Source organism: Oncorhynchus clarkii, chromosome 32 (genome assembly GCF_045791955.1).
Source record: "Oncorhynchus clarkii lewisi isolate Uvic-CL-2024 chromosome 32, UVic_Ocla_1.0, whole genome shotgun sequence".
Taxonomy (NCBI): Eukaryota; Metazoa; Chordata; class Actinopteri; order Salmoniformes; family Salmonidae; genus Oncorhynchus; species Oncorhynchus clarkii.
In genome coordinates, this window is record NC_092178.1 from 24,630,576 (window position 1) to 24,648,615 (window position 18,040).

An 18,040-nucleotide genomic window follows, 5' to 3' on the forward strand; every position below is an offset into this window, starting at 1 on the left:
GCTCAGGTTTTAAATGTTTTTTATTTATTTAACCTTTATTTAATTAGGCAAGTCATTTAAGAACAAATTCTTATTTACCAGACGGCCTACATCGGTCAAACCCGGACGACGCTGGGCCACAAAGAGAACGACTGTCCATCGTTACTTTAAGACATGGTCAGTCAGTGCGGAAAATGTCAAGACCTTTGAAAGTTTCTTCAAGTGCGGTCGCAAAAACCATCAAGCGCTATGATGAAACTGGCTCTCATGAGGACAGACACAGGAAAGGAAGACTACGTCTGCTGCAGAGGATGTTCAATAGAGTTACCAGCCTCAGAAATTGCAGCCCAAATAAATGCTTCACAGAGTTCAAGTGACACACATCACCACATCAACTGTTCAGAGGAGACTACGTGAATCAGGCCTTCATGTTCGAATTCCTGCAAAGAAAAGAAATCACTACTAATGGACAACAATAATAAGAAGAGACTTGGCTTGGGCCAAGAAACATGAACAATGGACATTAGACTGGTGGAATTGTGTCCTTTGGTCTGATAAGTCCAAATTTATGATTTTTGGTTCCAACCGCTGTGGCTTTGTGAGACGTGTGCTTCCCACCGTAAAGCATGGAGGAGGAGGCGTGATGGTGTGGAGGTGCTTTGCTGGTGACACTGTCAGTGATTTATTTATAATTCAAGGCACACTTAACCTATACAGCATTCTGCAGCGATACGCCATCCCATCTGGTTTGTTCTTAGTGGGACTATCATTTGTTTTTCAACAGGACAATGACCCAAGACACACCTCCAGGCTGTGTGAGGACTATTTGACCAAGAAGGAGAGTGATGGAGTGCTACATCTGATGGCCTGGCCTCCATAATCACCTGACCTCAACCCAATTGAGATGAGTTGGACCGCAGAGTGAAGGAATATGTGGGACCTCCTTAAAGACAGTTGGAAAAGCATTCCTCTTGAAGCTGGTTGAGACAATGACAAGAGTGTGCAAAGCTGTCATCAAGGCAAAGGGTGGCTACTTTGAAGAATCTTGTTTAACACTTTTTTTGTTACTACATGATTTCATATGTGTTATTTCATAGTTTTGATGTCTTTATTATTATACTACAATGTAGAAAAATTAAGAAAAACCCTTGAATGAGTATCCAAACTTTTGACTGGTATTGAAATCGGAAACTACTATTCAGACCCCTTGACTTTTTCCACATTTTGTTACATTACAGCCTTATTCTAAAATTATTAAATAATACATTTCCTCCTCATTCTACACACAATACCCCATAATGCCAAAGCGAAAACAGGTTTTTAGAAATGTTTGCAAATGAATAAAAAATCCAAAACAGAAAAACCTTATTTACATAAGTATTCAGAGTCCTTGCTATGAGGCTTGAAATTTAGCTCAGGTCCATCCTGTTTCCATTGATCATTTTTGAGATGTTTCTACAACTTGGAGGCCACCTGTAGTAAATTCAATTGATTGGATATGATTTGGAAATGCACACACCTGTCTATATAAGCTCCCATAGTTGACAGTGTATGGGGTGGCAGGTAGCCTAGTGGTTAGAGTGTTGGACTAGTAACCGAAAGGTTGCAAGATCGAATCCCTGAGCTGACAAGGTAAAAATCTATCATTCTGCCCCTGAACAAGGCAGTTAACACAATGTTCCTAGGCTGTCATTATAAATAAGAATTTGTTCTTAACTGACTTGCCTAGTTAAAAAAATGGCAAAAACCAAGGAATGAGGTTGAAGGAATTGTCTGTAGAGCTCTGAGACGATTGTGTTGAGGCACCAAAACCCTTCTGCAGCATTGAAGGTCTCCAAGAACACAGTGGCCTCTATCATTCTTAAATGGAAGAAGTTTGGAACCACCAATACTCGTTCTAGAGCTAAACTGAGCAATTGGGGTAGAAGGGCCTTCAGTGGGGTGACCAAGACCCCGATGGTCACTGACAGAGCTCCAGAGTTCCTGGAAACTTCCAGGCCTTTATAGAGTGGCCAGATGGAAGCCACTTGACAGCCCACTTGAAGTTTGCCAAAAGGCACCTAAGGGAATCTCACCCCATGAGAAACAAGATTCTCTGGTCTGATGAATCCAAACTCTTTGGACTGAATGCCATGCATCACATCTGGAGGAAACCTGGCACGATCCCCATAGTGAAGCATTTTGGTGGCAGTGTCATGCTGTGGGGATGTTTTTCAGCGACAGGGACTGGGAGAGCAGTCAGGATCGAGGGAAAGATGAATCTTGATGAAAACCTGCCCCAGAGTGCTTAGGACCACAGACTGAGGTGAAAGTTCACCTTCCAACAGGACAACGACCTTAAGCACACAGCCAAGACAACGCAGGAGTGGCTTTGGGACAAGTCTGAATGTTCTTGAGTAGCACAGCCAGAACCTGGATTTGAACCCAATCGAACAACTCCGGACAGACCTGGAAATAGCTGTGCAGCGATGCTCCCCATCCAACCTTGAGAATAACTGCAGAGAAGAATGTGAGAAACTCCCCAAATACAGCTGTGCTAAGCTTGTAGCATCATTCCCCAGAAGACTCAATGCTGTAATCACTGCAGAAGGTTCTTCAACAAAGTAATGAGTAAAGGGTCTGAATACTTATGTAACTGTTTCATTTTTTTTTAAATTATACATTTGCCAAAATTGCCCCAAAACTGTTTTTGCTTTGTTATTATGGGGTATTGTGAGTATATTGAGGATTTTATTTTATTTTTTAAAATTAATTTTAGAATAACGCTGTAACAGTAACAAAATGTGAAAAAAGTCAAAGGATCTGAATACTTTCCAAATGCACTGTGTAGATATATAAAATAAAATAAATATAGGGTAAAATATATATAACTACCCGCGGGCTGGATTGGACACTCATGCTCTAGATCAAGCTGTCTCATATCCCCTCTTCCTGTCCAGCACAGAACGTTTTGGGCTAGAAACAGGAAACGACAACAGCCCTTGCCTGAATAACATGTTCATCCAATTACCTTCAGTTAATCAGTTTTTTTTAATTTTTAGAATATGTTTTAATTCACCTATGTCCCTGGAAAGAAGGCTTTTGATGAATCATTCTCAAGTTTTAACTGATGTAGAATAGCAATCGGGGTATGAAATCATTTCACTATTTGAATAGTTTCATGAATTTTTGTCAGATGTTGGAAATACATGTGTTTTTAAAGTTACGTTTTTAACCTGAGCAATGCTGTGCGAGGGAAAGGCTGAGGCTCTATTGCTACAGCTGTGGAGGTTCCGTGCCGGTGAAATGGGAGCGAGTAGATGGAGGCAGAGAGAGAGATGCTACTCGACTTCAGCCAAGACTACCTAACTTGTAGCAGCCACGTTATTAATCATCCCATATAACAGTGTCTGTCTTGACTTGAGTAGCCTAGATAAGCTAGCTAGCTAGCAAAAATGAATACTCACACTAGTATTTGAATACCAACGTCCGATATTCTAATAAATAATTCTCAGTGTGTATTTCAGACATGTCACCAGTTTACCTCACTCATTGCAGGAGAACAAAGAAGAGTTCAACATCTCTGGCTGCAATCTTTGGTCTTTTGAGGAGGCGCATTGGGCAAATTGGAAACAGGCAGATTTTTTTTCCTGACACGACACAACTAGACCGTTCCCTCCCTCCATCTCTCCCCCTGGGGTGTAGATGTGTATCACCCAGCTTCTTCCTATAAACGTCAGAGGCTTTAACCTCTCTTAACCCATGACAGTGACTCAATGATGGGTCCAACTGGCACTACCAGACTTCTCCTCCACCCATCCCTCCCTCCTTCCTCTCCCTCCTGATGCTGTGATTGTATCTGTAACACCGTGTGACCTGTATGTCGGAGTAGAGCGAGGCTGATTGTGTTCATAACAACAGTTGACCCCATGTCCTCTCTGTTAGCTCACTGACACAGTTTAAGACGAGAGGGAAAAGGAGGAAGATGGATGTAGAAAGGAGATGAGCTGGATCCAGCAGAGCCCAGAAGGGGGCTGACAGCCAGTCGGACATACCCCTCCACGCCATCCACCCCTCCGTCCAGCCTCCTCTCTCCCGCCCCTGGCTTGTCCTTTTGATTAGTCTCATCAACCTGAGTCTGTGGGCCTGGATGTCTGTCGGCTGTCGTGGTGTTTGTGTGGGCTGCGAGGGTGTGTGCTGCTGGACAGACAAACAGACAGAGGCGGGGAGGGCAGCCTGGGTGGGTGGTAGTGTGATTAATCTAATAATGAGCCATGATTTCATATAGCAGCCTTCCTAATGGGGTTCTCATCCCAAATGGCATAGAGTGCTCTGCTTTTGACCAGGTCCCAGTAGTGCACTATTGGAGGGAACAGGTTCTACCTTAGCAGCATCTGTGACTGCAGTCTGGCAGATATGGTCCTGTTGGACATCATCATGACAGGGACACAGGGATCCGTCACCCCAGTCTCACACATGGCATCAGTAATTAGCAAGTTCCATATCCCATCATCTCAGCTAATAGGGCATCGCCTTTGGATCTGGAGCTGAGCAGCCTGTGCTCTGTAAGAATTAAAGGATGCGTGAGATTATATTAATAATGTGTTATTGTTGTACATCGCTCCCTCCTCCTCCCTTCTTCCCAGTCTCTCCAGGGTGTTTTTAATCTTTATCCAGCTTCCTGTGGTGAGTTTAGAAAGTAATCATATAACCAACCGTCTGTCTATTTCTCCTTATCTTTCTATTTTTCTTCATCACTCCATCTCACACTGTCTTTCTTTGTCTCTCTCTCTGTCTCTTTCTCTCCCTCTGGCTCACTCTCCCACCCACCCCTCTTCCCTTCCATCTCCCTCTCTCCTCCCTCCATCTCTCCATCAGAGCCCATGCGTGCGTTGCGAGGCCTCACAGCGACAGAGATTCAGCCTCGTCAACTAACTTTACAGTGGGAACCTCTGGGCTACAACCTGACGCGCTGCCATACCTACTCTGTCTCTCTCTGCTACCGCTACTCCACGCCTGCAGGGGGCAGCGCAGGGAACAACGCCACAGTGAGGGAGTGTCTCTCTGTGGAGAGGAACCAATCACACTTCACCCTGAGGGACCTGCCCCCGTTCCGATCCGTCCACGTCCGACTGGCTCTGGACAACCCAGAAGGCAAGAAGGAGAGCAGAGAGGTCACCTTTCAAACTGAGGAGGACAGTAAGTGGACTCTATTACCCAACATGCATTGTAAAGTTATAGTCTAGGGCAAGAAGATGAGCAGAGAGGTCACCTTCCAGACCGAGGAGGACAGTGAGTGAACTTTATTACCTAGCATGCATTGTAATTGATAAGAAACCCAGAGTGTTGGACCCAGTAGTAGTCAATGCAGTGACCTACATAACCATGTATTGTGTAGTGGAATCGGATCCAATTGAAGTGGCAGGACCCAATTCATTGATTGGCATTTTTATAGGGGTTTGTTAGATATAAAAAATACTGTTATTACTTTCTATATAATCAAGGTTGTATAACCGACTATACTTTCCTCACTGAGTAGCTTGAAGTAGGCATATAAGTATTGTAGAATTGTGTGCTGGGTACACTATGATTGTGTGCTGGTACACTGGTACACTAAGTTATCCTGCCTCCAGTTATTAAATACAGTAAGAGGGCGAAAAAACACATATTGACTTGAAAAATAAGCAGGATCAGCATAACTAAATGGAAGATAAGCCTTTTAAATGAAAGCAGATTAAGAATTAATCAGTCAGTCAGAGTCATGGCCACCAGCGAAATGGTGAAATTATTTTGCTTGTTTTTTCTCTTAAAATGTTCCTGTATACAACAGTGGATTAAGCACATTTTAATATACATTTCCCCTACATGAATTGAAGAAATAGGTCAGAGAAAATGTACTATGCAATGAAACATTGCTCACAGCAGTTCTTGACCCATGAGAGAGAGAGAGACAATGAAACATTGCTCACAGCAGTTCTTCACCCATGAGAGAGAGGAGAGAGAGAGAAAGACAGGGAGACAGAGAGAAAGAGAGAGCGAGCAAGGTTACAGTACAATATATTTTATGAGTATGAAATTGGCTGCGTTTGGAAACCTCCAAATTGCAAGGTCCTCCCATGAGTTTGAGGACAATGTGCTCCTGCACTATAATGTAATATATTTCATAGTCATTTGAACAGCGGCACTTGGAGAGAGATAGAGGGAGAGGGGGAGAGAGAGAGAGACTCTCTCCACTATCTTCCCCTTCCAGAGCTCTCTTTGGGCAAGAGAAAATAATGAAAAAGACTACAGGGAGACCTAATAAAATTACATCTGTTTTTTGGCACAAACACACACGTATGGATGCACAGATTCAACCCAGAGTTCATGAGTCCCAGACAAGCACAAGCCATTATTCATCTGTAGGGCTTGTTGAACTTTCCCAACTCTGTCCCTGAACCTATCAACTGTGTCTCCAACACATGCACGACCTGATTTTACAGGCCTCTATTAGATCCATTGACTGCTAGTCCCTAATCCCCATGTTAAAACAAGAGTCCCTGTCTCAAACAAAGTCTCAGACTGCTTGGCCCTGCCATTACACTGCGGCCATTGTGTTCCTCTCAGGTGTGTTGTGGAGAGAGAGAAAGGACAGAGCAGGTTTAATCTTATGAATACGTGGGACGGTAGTGTCCCACCTGGCCAACATCCAGTGAAATTGCAGAGTGCGAAATTCAAAAATACAAAATTGAAATATTTAACATTCTTGAAAATATATGTGTTATACATCAAAATAAAGCTTAACTTCTTGTCAACCCAGCCAAGGTGCCAGATTCCGAAAAGGCTTTACGGCGAAAGCAAACCATGCGATTATCTGAGGACAGTCCCCCGCACACAAATGCATGACAAATCATATTTCAACCAGGCAGTTGCAACACGAAAATCAGAAATAGCGATATATTATATGCCTTACCTTTGAAGATCTTCTGTTGGCCCTCCAAAAGGTCTGTTACATTACAAATGGTCCTTTTGTTCGATAAAGTCCTTCTTTATATCCATAAAAACTCAAGTTTAGCTGGCGCGCTTCAGTCAATAATCCACCGATGCCCTCCTTCAAAAATGCATACAAAATGAATCTCAAACGTTACCAATAAACGTATCCAAACAAGTCAATCAACGTTTATAATCAAACCTTAGGTACCCTAATATGCAAATAAACAATAAAATTTAAGACGGAGAATCGTTATTGTCTTTACCGGAGATAAATAACAAATAACGCGCTTTCCTCCACGCGCTTGGAAACACTACAGCCAAAATGGGAGCCACTTAGAAAAACTACAACTTCTCCCCCAAAAACCAGCCTGAAACTCTTTCTAAAGACTGTTGACATCTAGTGGAAGAACTAGGAACTGCAATCGGGAGGATTTCGTCTTATTTTAATAGTGCCAGCAATTGAAATCAGTGTTATGCTGAAATGTTTTTTTAGGGGGATGGTTTGTCCTCGGGGTTTCGCCTGCCATTTCAGTTCTGTTATACTCTCAGACATTATTTTAACAGTTGTAGAAACGTTAGAGTGTTTCTATCCAAATCTACCAATTATTTGCATATCCTAGCTTCTGGGCCTGAGTAGCACGCTTTTCATCCGGACGTCAAAATACTGCCCCCTGGCCCGAAGAGGTTAACTGTCAGCCACAAGGCAGTGCTCTAGACTTTACCCATCTGAGCCACAGCTTCAGAGCCAGACAGACAGCCAGACAATCAGAGGAGCTTGTTAGTTGAAGAAACCTGCATGAACTGTAGCAGCGACATCTTTCAATCAGACTCAGATGTACACACAGACACACATGCAATCTTCCACCCAGGCACACACTCCCCAAATCTTCTGGTCCTCAATTCGATTTGCCTGTCTAGGGTGGGAAACCAGATATCCGTAATCACTTCCTTCCCATAGGACCCCCTATGCAATCAACTGCGAGTTCTCAGAATGTTTATGTTGTGTTTTCTCTTCCAGTTCCTGGTGGCGTTGCCCCAGAGTCACTGACCTTCACTCCATTGGACGATATGATCTTTCTGAAATGGGAGGAGCCTGTGGAGCCCAATGGGGTCATCACACAGTATGAGGTATGGAACACGCCCTCAACTTTCCTTCTGTCTACCTTTTTGCAATCACATAGCTATCTCGGACTCAATCGTGATCTCTCTCTTTCTTTTTCTCCCCTATTCATATTTTTGTCTTTATTTTACTGATATTTATCTCTATCTCTAATTTCCTTCAACTTGACACAGACCACTGTGTTGTTGTGTTTTTTTGTTTTTTTGTTAATGTTTTGGTCCAAAAATACTCAAATCACTGGGAATTCAGCTAAAAATGTATTTAATTAAGGAAATCTGTTCAAGTATTTAAATGAAAAAAAGAGAGGTGATCATGTCTCAATGTAATCAATGTATTACATATGTGTTATTTTGAAATACAGTCTGTTTTTGGACTTAGTTGTGGTCAATTTGCAGTGTACAAATTACTAGAAATGATGTTCCGGCCCCCCGACCATCCGCTTCAACAATAATCAGAATCTGAATCTAGTTGCCTACCCGTGCAATACAGTTTACATCCGCCCTGATCATTAATAGGGAATGTATCCCCCCCCCCCCCGCCCCCAGTTCAGGCCTCCGTATATGTTCCTATGCTAATGAGACGAGCTGAGCCTCTGACTGCAGCACTGCAATTATATATAGATAAGCAGTATAATTACTTATTTGCCGAAGAGACACTTTCACATGGGGGGCAACTTTAAATGCTTCTAATTAATAATACATCTTTGTGTATATATGTCCCTGGTCACCTCCGACACAGGCCTCTGTAGCCAACTCTTAGAGCTACAGGCAGGCTGCGGTGACACAGCTGAATGAATGAAAGGTGTCCACACAGAGACAGGTCTGTGCCTGAGGAGTCTGCTCTGACAGAGAGAGAGTATGTTGAAAAGGAAGAGACATGTAAATAGTGAGATGGAGAGAGACTGATAGAATGAGGCTGGGGGTAGACTTGATGACTTGTTCCTTGTTTTGTCCTGAGTGATGGGACTGACTCTGTGTAAGCAAAAATCTAATCAAATCAAATTGTATTGGTCACATACACATGGTTAGCAGATGTTAATGTGAGTGTAGCGAAATGCTTGTGCTTCTAGTTCTGACCATGCAGTAATATCTAACAAGTAATCTAACAATTTCACAACAAGTACCTTATGCACACAATTGTAAAGGAATGAATAAGAATATGTACATATAAATATATGGATGAGCGATGGCCGTGTGGCATAGGCAAGATGCGGTAGATGGTATAGAGTACAGTATATACATATGAGATGAGTAATGTGTATAGGGTATGTAAACATTATATAAAGTGCCATTGTTTAAAATGACTAGTGATACATTTATTACATCCATCTTTTTATTATTAAAGTGGCTAGGGATTTGAGTCAGTATGTTGGCAGCAGCCACTCAATGTTAGTGATGGCTGTTTAACAGTCTGATGGCCTTGAGGTAGAAGCTGTTTTCAGTCTCTCAGTCCCAGCTTTGATGCACCTGTACTGACCTTACCTTCTGGATGATAGCGGGGTGTACAGGCAGTGGCTCGGGTGGTTTTTGTCCTTGATCTTTTTGGCTTTCCTGCAACATCGGGTGGTGTGTAGGTGTCCTGGAGGGCAGTTAGTTTGCCCCGGTGATGTGTTGTGCAGACTTCACCATCCTCTGGAGAGCCTTGCGGTTCTGAGCGGAGCAGTTGCCGTACCAGGCGGTGATACAGCCCGACAGGATGCTCTCAATTGTGCATCTGTAAAAGTTTGAGTGTTTTCGGTGACAAGCCAGCCTTCTTTAGCCTCCTGAGATTGAAGAGGCGCTGTTGCCCCTTCTTCACCACGCTATCTGTGTAGGTGGACCATTTCAGTTTGTCCGTGATGTGTACGCCGAGGAACTTAACTTTCCACCTTCTCCATTACTGTCCTGTTGATGGGGATAGGGGGGTGCTCCCTCTGCTGTTTCCTGAAGTCCACGATCATCTCCTTTGTTTTGTTGACGTTGAGTGTGAGGTTATTTTCCTGACACCACACTCCAGGGGCCCTTACCTCCTTCATGTAGGCCGTCTCGTCGTTTTTGGTAATCAAGCCTACCACTGCAGTGTCGTCTGCAAACTTGATGATTGAGTTGGAGGCGTGCATGGCCACACAGTCATGGGTGAACAGGGAGTACAGGAGAGGGCTGAGAACGCACCCTTGTGAGGCCCCAGTTTTGAGGATCAGCGGGGTGGATAAGTTGTTTCCTACCCTCACCACCTGGGGGCGGCCCGTCAGGAAGTCCAGGACCCAGTTGCACAGGGCGGGGTCGAGACCCAGGGTCTTGAGCTTAATGACGAGTTTGGATGAACAGCATTCTTACATAGGTATTCCTCTTGTCCAGATGGGTTAGGGCAGTGTACAGTGTGATTGTGATTGGTCGTCTGTGGACCTATTGGGGCGGTAAGCAAATTGGAGTGGGTCTAGGGTGTCAGGTAGGGTGGAGATGATATGATCCTTGACTAGTCTCTCAAAGCAAGTGAGTGCTACAGGGCGATAGTCGTTTAGCTCAGTTACCTTAGCTTTCTTGGGAACAGGAACAATGGTGGCCCTCTTGAAGCATGTGGGAACAGCAGACTGGGATAGGGATTGATTGAATATATCCGTAAACACACCAGCCAGCTGGTCTGCGCATGCTCTGATGACGCGGCTAGGGATGCAGTCTGGGCCGGCAGCCTTGCGAGGATTAACACGTTTAAATGTTTTACTCATGTTGGCTGTGGTGAAGGAGAGCCCGCAGGTTTTGGTAGCGGGCCGTGTCAGTGGCACTGTATTGTCCTCAATGAGAGTAAAGAAGTTGTTTAGTTTGTCTGGGAACAAGACATCGGTGTCCGCGACGGTGCTGGTTTTCTTTTTGTAATCTGTGATTGTTTGTAGACCCTGCCACATACGTCTCGTGTCTGAGCCGTTGAATTGCGACTCTACTTTGTCTCTATACTGACGCTAACTTGTTTGATTGCCTTGCGGAGGGAATAGCTACACTGTTTGTATTCGGTCATGTTTCCTTGCCATGATTAAAAGCAGTGGTTCGCGCTCTCAGTTTTGTGCGAATGCTGCCATTAATCCACGGTTTCTGGTTGGGGAAGGTTTTAATCATCAACGTGGGTACAACATCACCGATGCACATGCTAATAAACTCGCTCACCGAATCAGCGTATAAATCAATGTTGTCTGAGGCTATCCGGAACATATCCCAGTCCACGTGATTGAAGAAATCTTGAAGTTTGGAATCAGAATGGTCGGCCCAGCATTGAACAGACTTGAGCACGTGCGTTTCCTGTTTTAGTTTCTGTCTATAGGCTGGGAGCAACAAAATTGAGTTTTCTCCCCGTTTCATGAGAAATAATACCATTTACTGGGAATTAATGGCCAGTTAGTTGAGTGAGTCACTCTAGAATCAACATAAATCTATTTCACGAGGAGGCAAGTCAACGACCTGTGGCTTTTCCACCCCTTTAAATGTACAATCTACAATAGTCACTGCTGTTCAATGACCATTTAAATTAATAAAGAGTTTGGTTGTAAAACAAATTACAGAATGTGGCATTAAAGTATGAAATAACATCATGGTGGAGCATGTATGGCTGGAAAAATCCCACTGGCTCTGTCCATCTCCTTTACTTTTGTGTGGTTGTACAGGTCTTCTCTATTGAGCCACAGTCAGTGCTTGACCCATGACCTGTGAGCTGCTGTGGATAAAGTACTGCATGAGACATGTAAATAGTGAGATGGAGAGAGACTGATAGATAGAATGATGAAATGAAGAAATTGTTGGAATAGATATTGAAGGTTGAGAAAGGAAAAGGAAGATGCAGTAGGAATAGGGAGAAGATGATGAGAAGTGGGAAGATGAATTTAGGCAGTGTGTGAAAGAAGGGAGGAATTGAGGAGTGAGAATAGACAGTTTAATCAGGAGAGAGGAGAATGAGAAACAAGGACGTGTCAGAGCTGCCTGGTGAGTGGATAGAGAAGAGAGGATAGAGAAGAGAGAGAAGAGAGGGAAGAGAGAGAAGGGAGATGGGGGAGGAGAGCGAGGGAAAGAAGAGAAGAGAGGAACATTAGAAGAGAGAGGCACTGAGAACGGGGTCTCTGAGAAAAGAAAGGAGAGTGAAGCAGAAAAGAACAGCAGCCGAAATAATTGGGGTGTGTTGGTTGTCTGTGTGGTGACAGAGGAGATGTTCTGAGTGCTTCCTTCAGTAACACATGATGATAACAGGAATGATCTCATTCTGGGCTGCATGGTGTCACTGTGGGTTGGGGTGCCAGGTAGGCAGACACAGTCAGAGACACAGTAACACCACCTCATTTGTAAAATATCTGCTTGACTCCCCACATTGAAACAACCCACAGCAAAACATCTCTCTCTCCTCTAAGAACAATAACACTAACAACAATAACAACACCTATCAAATGATCTCAGGTAGCGGAATCAAGTCTCATTTTGATTCATCTATGTTCACAGTTTGTCATCAGAGACTACTCATTGTGATTCTATGGTTTGTGTTTTGTTCCTTGTTCCTAAATCTGTTAGAACAACAATACTCTTACTACAACAACAACAACACAGCATTGTGACCCTATTTGTCTGTGTTTGTTCCCGGTCCCCCAGATCAGTTATCAGGGCATCGAGTCATCTGACCCAGGTATCAACGTACCAGGCCCTCGCCGTACCGTTTCCAAACTGAGGAACGAAACATACCACATGTTCTCTGGCCTACACCCCGGCACCACCTACCTGGTGTCTGTTAGAGCTCGCACCGCCAAGGGATTCGGACAGACCGCCCTCACTGAGATCACCACCAACATCTCCGGTGAGGTTCTATGGAATAATCAGTGACTGACGCCTCAGGGTTATAGGGCTGGGGGTGAGAATGAAGCTGGGGGTAGACTAGAGGGGTTGCTGTGGGTTGTTTGACTTGATGACTTGTTCCTTGTTCTGTCCTGAGAGATGGGACTGACTCGGTGTAAGCAAAAATGTGGTAGGTCAAACACAAAGATGTTTCAAAAGCTTACTTTATGTTTAGATTATTTTTCACTCTTTTTCACTGCATCAGGATAGCATTGGGTTCCTGGGTCTTGTTCCAAGAAAATACGTTCCCTTCTCCCACACAGTGAGCTTGTGAATGATCCCATACCTATTTTTGCACTAATGTTCTATCCTCACAACCTGCGTCAGAGCAAGACCGGGAGGCCTGAACTTTGGCACACAAATAAATATACAGTATGATCGTTTCCAAACACGGTGTGTGGTAGGTAGCCTTTCAACTTTTCTAAAGCACCTGACAATAGCAGCCCCTGGGTGTCCGATTTGCAATTCTTCTTTCCCCCGTTTCGTGAGAAATAATACCATTTACTGGGAATTAATGGCCAGTTAGTTGAGTGAGTCACTCTAGAATCAAGATAAATCTATTGCACGAGGAGGCAAGTTAACGACCTGTGGCTTTTTCACCCCTTTAAAAGTACAATCTGCAATAGTCACTGCTGTTCAATGACCATTTAAATTCATGAAGAGTTTGGCTGTAAAACAAATGACAGATTGTGGCATTAAAGTATGAAATAACATCATGGTGGAGCATGTATGGCTGGATAAATCCCACTGGCTCAGTCCATCTCCTTCACTTTTGCGTGGTTGTACAGGTCTTCTCTATTGAGCCACAGTCAGTGCTTGACCCATGACCTGTGAGCTGCTGTGTATAAAGTACTGCAACTGTCACCTCTGACCTGTCTCATCTCTCTCTTAGCCCCTCTCTCTCTCTAGCCTTTCCACTTAACTCTATTCATGTATTTCTCTAACATGCCCTCTTAAACCCATCACAATAAAGGAAAGTGTGCTCTCTTTATTGGTCTTCAACCTCAGTCATTCATACATTTACAAAGGCTTGGTTTTCTATCCTGCGGTTGAAGGTATTGAATCCAGCCATACTACACACCTTCTCCAGTTTCTCCATACTGAGTTAGTACTAGCCATGAATGTGTATGTTGCACTCTTACTCTGTCTAATATTTTTGGGTTTAACCTCAACTGAGTGTACAAAACATTAGTAACATCTTCCTAATATTGAGTTGCACCCCCATTTGCCCTCAGAACAGCCTCCATTCGTCGGGGAATGGACTCTTCAAGGTGCCGAAAGCGTTCCACAAGGGATGCTGGCCAATGTCGATTCCAATGCTTCCCACAGCTGTCTTTCGGTGGTGGGAAATTTTTGATACACACGGGAAACTGTTGAGTGCGAAACTCAGCAGCGTTGCAGTTCTTGACACACTCAAACCTGTCACGATCGTCGTAGTGAGGAGACCAAAGCGCAGCATGATGTGAATACATCCTTTTAATGATAGATGAAAACAAACACGAAGTACACTAAACAAACAAACAAAATATCAAAACGAACGTGACCGCTATAAATACTGAGTGCAAACATACAACATCACATAGACAATAACCCACGAAATAGATGGCTGCCTAAATATGGTTCCCAATCAGAGACAACGATAAACAGCTGCCTCTAATTGAGAACCAATCTAGGCAACCATAGACATACATAAACACCTAGATGGTAAACAACCCCATAAACCTACAAACCCCTAGACAGTTCAAAAACACATACATCACCCATGTCACACCCTGGCCTAACCAAAATATATAAAGAAAACAAAGAATACTCAGGTCAGGGCGTGACAAAACCGGTGAGCCTGGCATCTACTACCATCCCCCGTTCAGAGGAACTTACATTTTTTGTCTTCCCCATTCTCCCTCTGAATAGCACACATACACAATCCATGTCTCAATTGTCTCAAGGCTTGAAAATCCTTCTTTAACCTGTCTCCTCCTCTTCATCAACACTGATTGAAGTGGATTTAACAAGTGACATCAATAGGGGATCGTAGATTTCACCTGCATTCACTTGGGTTCCATGTAGAACCTTTTGTGGAAAGGGTTTTACATGGAACCCAAAAGGGTTCTACTTGGAACCAAAAAACAGTTCTCCTATGGGGACAGCCAAAGAACCCTTTTTCTTCTGACCCAAAATGGAAAAACAACACCAGGTAGACTCCGCGAGTAATTAATTTCCACAACAGCTAAGAGCGTTGAAGCGCGAGGCAAAACTTCTCCGCTGTTTTGGTGCCCTGGCTACCACGCTGGCAACAGCGTGAAAGGAACCTGTGCACATGCGCAGATAGTGTGTGACTGTGTGAGAGTGAAGTCTTGCATCCTTTAATTTCAGAGGCTGTTGGTTTAGCTGATTATTAATAATCTTTCTTTACTGTGAAAGCTGATGTTTTTTATTGGCTGGCTGCTCCTTTGCTAATTGTCTTTTAACGGTAAACAGAGACGGGAACACAATGTGTGTGTGTTCCCCATAGATGGGAGCTCACCAAGGTATGTTCCAGTCTGCAGTCCTGTTCAAGGGGGTGTGGCTGTGGGATGTATTGTAATTACAGGGGATTCTTATCGTCCCTGTGAATAATTATGGGAATGTCCTGCAGCTGTCTATGTGAATGAGTTTTATCCCACTTCCTGTGTTATATGTGATTGTTTTGTTACTTACTACCTAATTTTCTATCTCTCTCTCTTTCTTTTAACATCATTTTCTATCTCTTTCTCTCTCATGCTCTATCTCTCTCTATCTCTCTCTTTCTCTTTCTTTCTCTCTTTCTTTCTCTTTCTTTTTTTCTCTCTCTCTCTCTCTCTTTCTCTCACTCACTCACTCACTCACTCACTCACTCACTCACTCACTCACTCACTCACTCACTCACTCACTCACTCACTCACACACACACACACACACACACACACACACACACACACACACACACACACACACACACACACACACACACACACACACACACACACACACACACACACACACACACACACACACACACTCTCTCTCTCCTGCTCTACCTCTTTATCTCCTCTCTCTCCCTTCCTCCTCTCTCAGCCCCAGTGTTTGACTATGAGGATGTCCCAGCCCCACTCAGTGAGTCAGAGAGCACCATCACGGTGCTGTTGAGACCAGCACTGGGCAGAGGAGCACCAGTCAGGTACAGTCACATTACTAATCACAGTAATAGGCCTCACACAACTGTCACTCATGTCTACCACTAGATAAATATATTCACTTGTATAACAAGAATGTTTTGAATAAATGTCATTGCTATTTGATTTGTGTTTCTTATTTTATTCCACCTTTTATTTAATCAGGAAGTGTCTTTGAGAACTTTTTTTACAAGGGTGACCTTAAAGGGACAATCCGTAGTTGAAACGACAATAAAGTATTCTCCCCACCACTGTTTCGTTATAAAGCTGAGAGATGGGCCTGGCACTCTCACATTCATAGGCCGAGCTATGGATGCAAGGACTGACCATCCATGATATCAAAATTAAAGTCTTAACCATGTTTTGAGGCTATAGAGTGTTACTTTGTTTACAAACATTGGAGTAAAACAACATTATATTTTGGGTTCTGATGGGGTACAACAGTTGAACAAAGCTCATGAGGCATTTTTAAGTTGGATTCTTTAAGAATCTATATAACTAATTTACAAGTCCAAAAATGGATGTAGCTAATGCAGATTTCCCCTTTAAGAGGGCCATTTGTTTCCAGCGTAGTTATCACCTATCAGTCTGTCATCCCTCTCCCCGCAGTGCGTACCAGGTGGTGGTAGTAGAAGAGGACGGTTCCAGGCGGGTCAGGAGGAGCAGGAGGAGGAGGAGGGAGCTGGGTAGCGGGTCAGACTGTTTCCCTGTGCCAGCGTCCCAGGTGGAGGCTCAGTCTAAGTCCCACTACTACACGGCTGAGCTTCCCCCCTCCAGTCTCCCTGAGGCCACTCCGTTCACCGTAGGGGACAACCACACCTATAACGGCTACTGGAACACTCCCCTGGACCCCTCCAAGAACTACCTGGTCTTCTTCCAGGCTATAAGCAACTTCAGAGGGGTGAGTTTATTGACCTGTCAATAAAGTCTGAGTCAAGTCTGGAGACTTTGTCAAACATGCCATAGGAGTAAGCAAGACAGCACGGACAGATCAGGGGACCAGGCTAAACTACAGTCCTTTGGGACAAATCAAGTGTTATTGAATTGAGAAGGTCAAACTGTAGCTGTAGGAGAGAAGTACTTCAGCTCTGAAACTCAGGCTGTTCTGGACTCTCTCTCTGTCTCTCTGTCTCTCTGTCTCTCTGTCTTTCTTTCTTTCTTTCTTTCTTTCTTTCTTTCTTTCTTTCTCTCTCTGTCCCCTCTGAGCCTGCTGCCTAGAGGAAACTGAAATGAGACTTAAGGTAGATAAAAAGAGAAAGTAGTGTGCCAGGTGCAGTTTCAATCATAAAGCCCATATGGAGCTAAATGACTACAGTCTGGTCTGCCTGGCTTCAGCCTCTCAGAGAGTTGGATATCATGCATCATATATACAATATGACCATATGACTCTGGTAGCTGCATATTTATTTAAAAAAGTGTTTAGTAAAAGGTGTGCGCCAAGGCGGTTTGGAAACTGCGTCTTCAGTCGTTGTACTGCAATCGCCTGGGTCAAAATGCATCAGAGAGAGTCCCAGGGCAGAACCGGTCAAACACGTGCTTCCTACCTGGTTGCTAGGATTCAGTAGGGGAAAAGCACCACAGGTTAGAAGGTTCCATAGGTTGTAATGCTGGAATGACTAACTTCCCTTGGCTGTAATGTCAAGGACTTATCCTCAGTGTGTGTCTGTCTTCTGAATCACACTCTGACTCAATCTCTTGTGTGTCTCAACTATCGATCATTAAAGCTAATACTGAACTCTTTGACGTCAGTGGCTTGCAGTTCTAATGACTCCTCCGTCCTGTGTGTGTGTGTGTGTGTGTGTCATTATGACTGTGTTATTATAGTTGTACGTTTACCTACCTCTTAGAGCACGCTTAGCCACCGTTCTATTCCATTCTGACAAAGCAGCTGCCCTGCGAGCAATTTTATCTCAATCTGTTTATAAAACTTCTCTATTCAAATCAGCCTGGACTTGCGG

At 43.8% G+C, this 18,040-nt stretch overlaps 1 protein-coding gene across 8 annotated transcripts in view; it reads left to right on the forward strand.

The window, feature by feature from the left end:
- The window catches only part of LOC139391828 (receptor-type tyrosine-protein phosphatase U-like), a 284,310-nt gene that overhangs the window by 201,450 nt on the left and 64,820 nt on the right, over positions 1-18,040 (forward strand). For all 8 annotated transcript variants that reach the window (XM_071139407.1, XM_071139410.1, XM_071139408.1 and 5 more), the window contains exons 9-13: positions 4,837-5,157; positions 7,949-8,058; positions 12,652-12,853; positions 15,985-16,087; positions 16,692-16,983. In XM_071139407.1, coding sequence (XP_070995508.1) covers positions 4,837-5,157; positions 7,949-8,058; positions 12,652-12,853; positions 15,985-16,087; positions 16,692-16,983 — 1,028 coding nt within the window. The remainder of the gene's footprint in view (positions 1-4,836; positions 5,158-7,948; positions 8,059-12,651; positions 12,854-15,984; positions 16,088-16,691; positions 16,984-18,040) is intronic.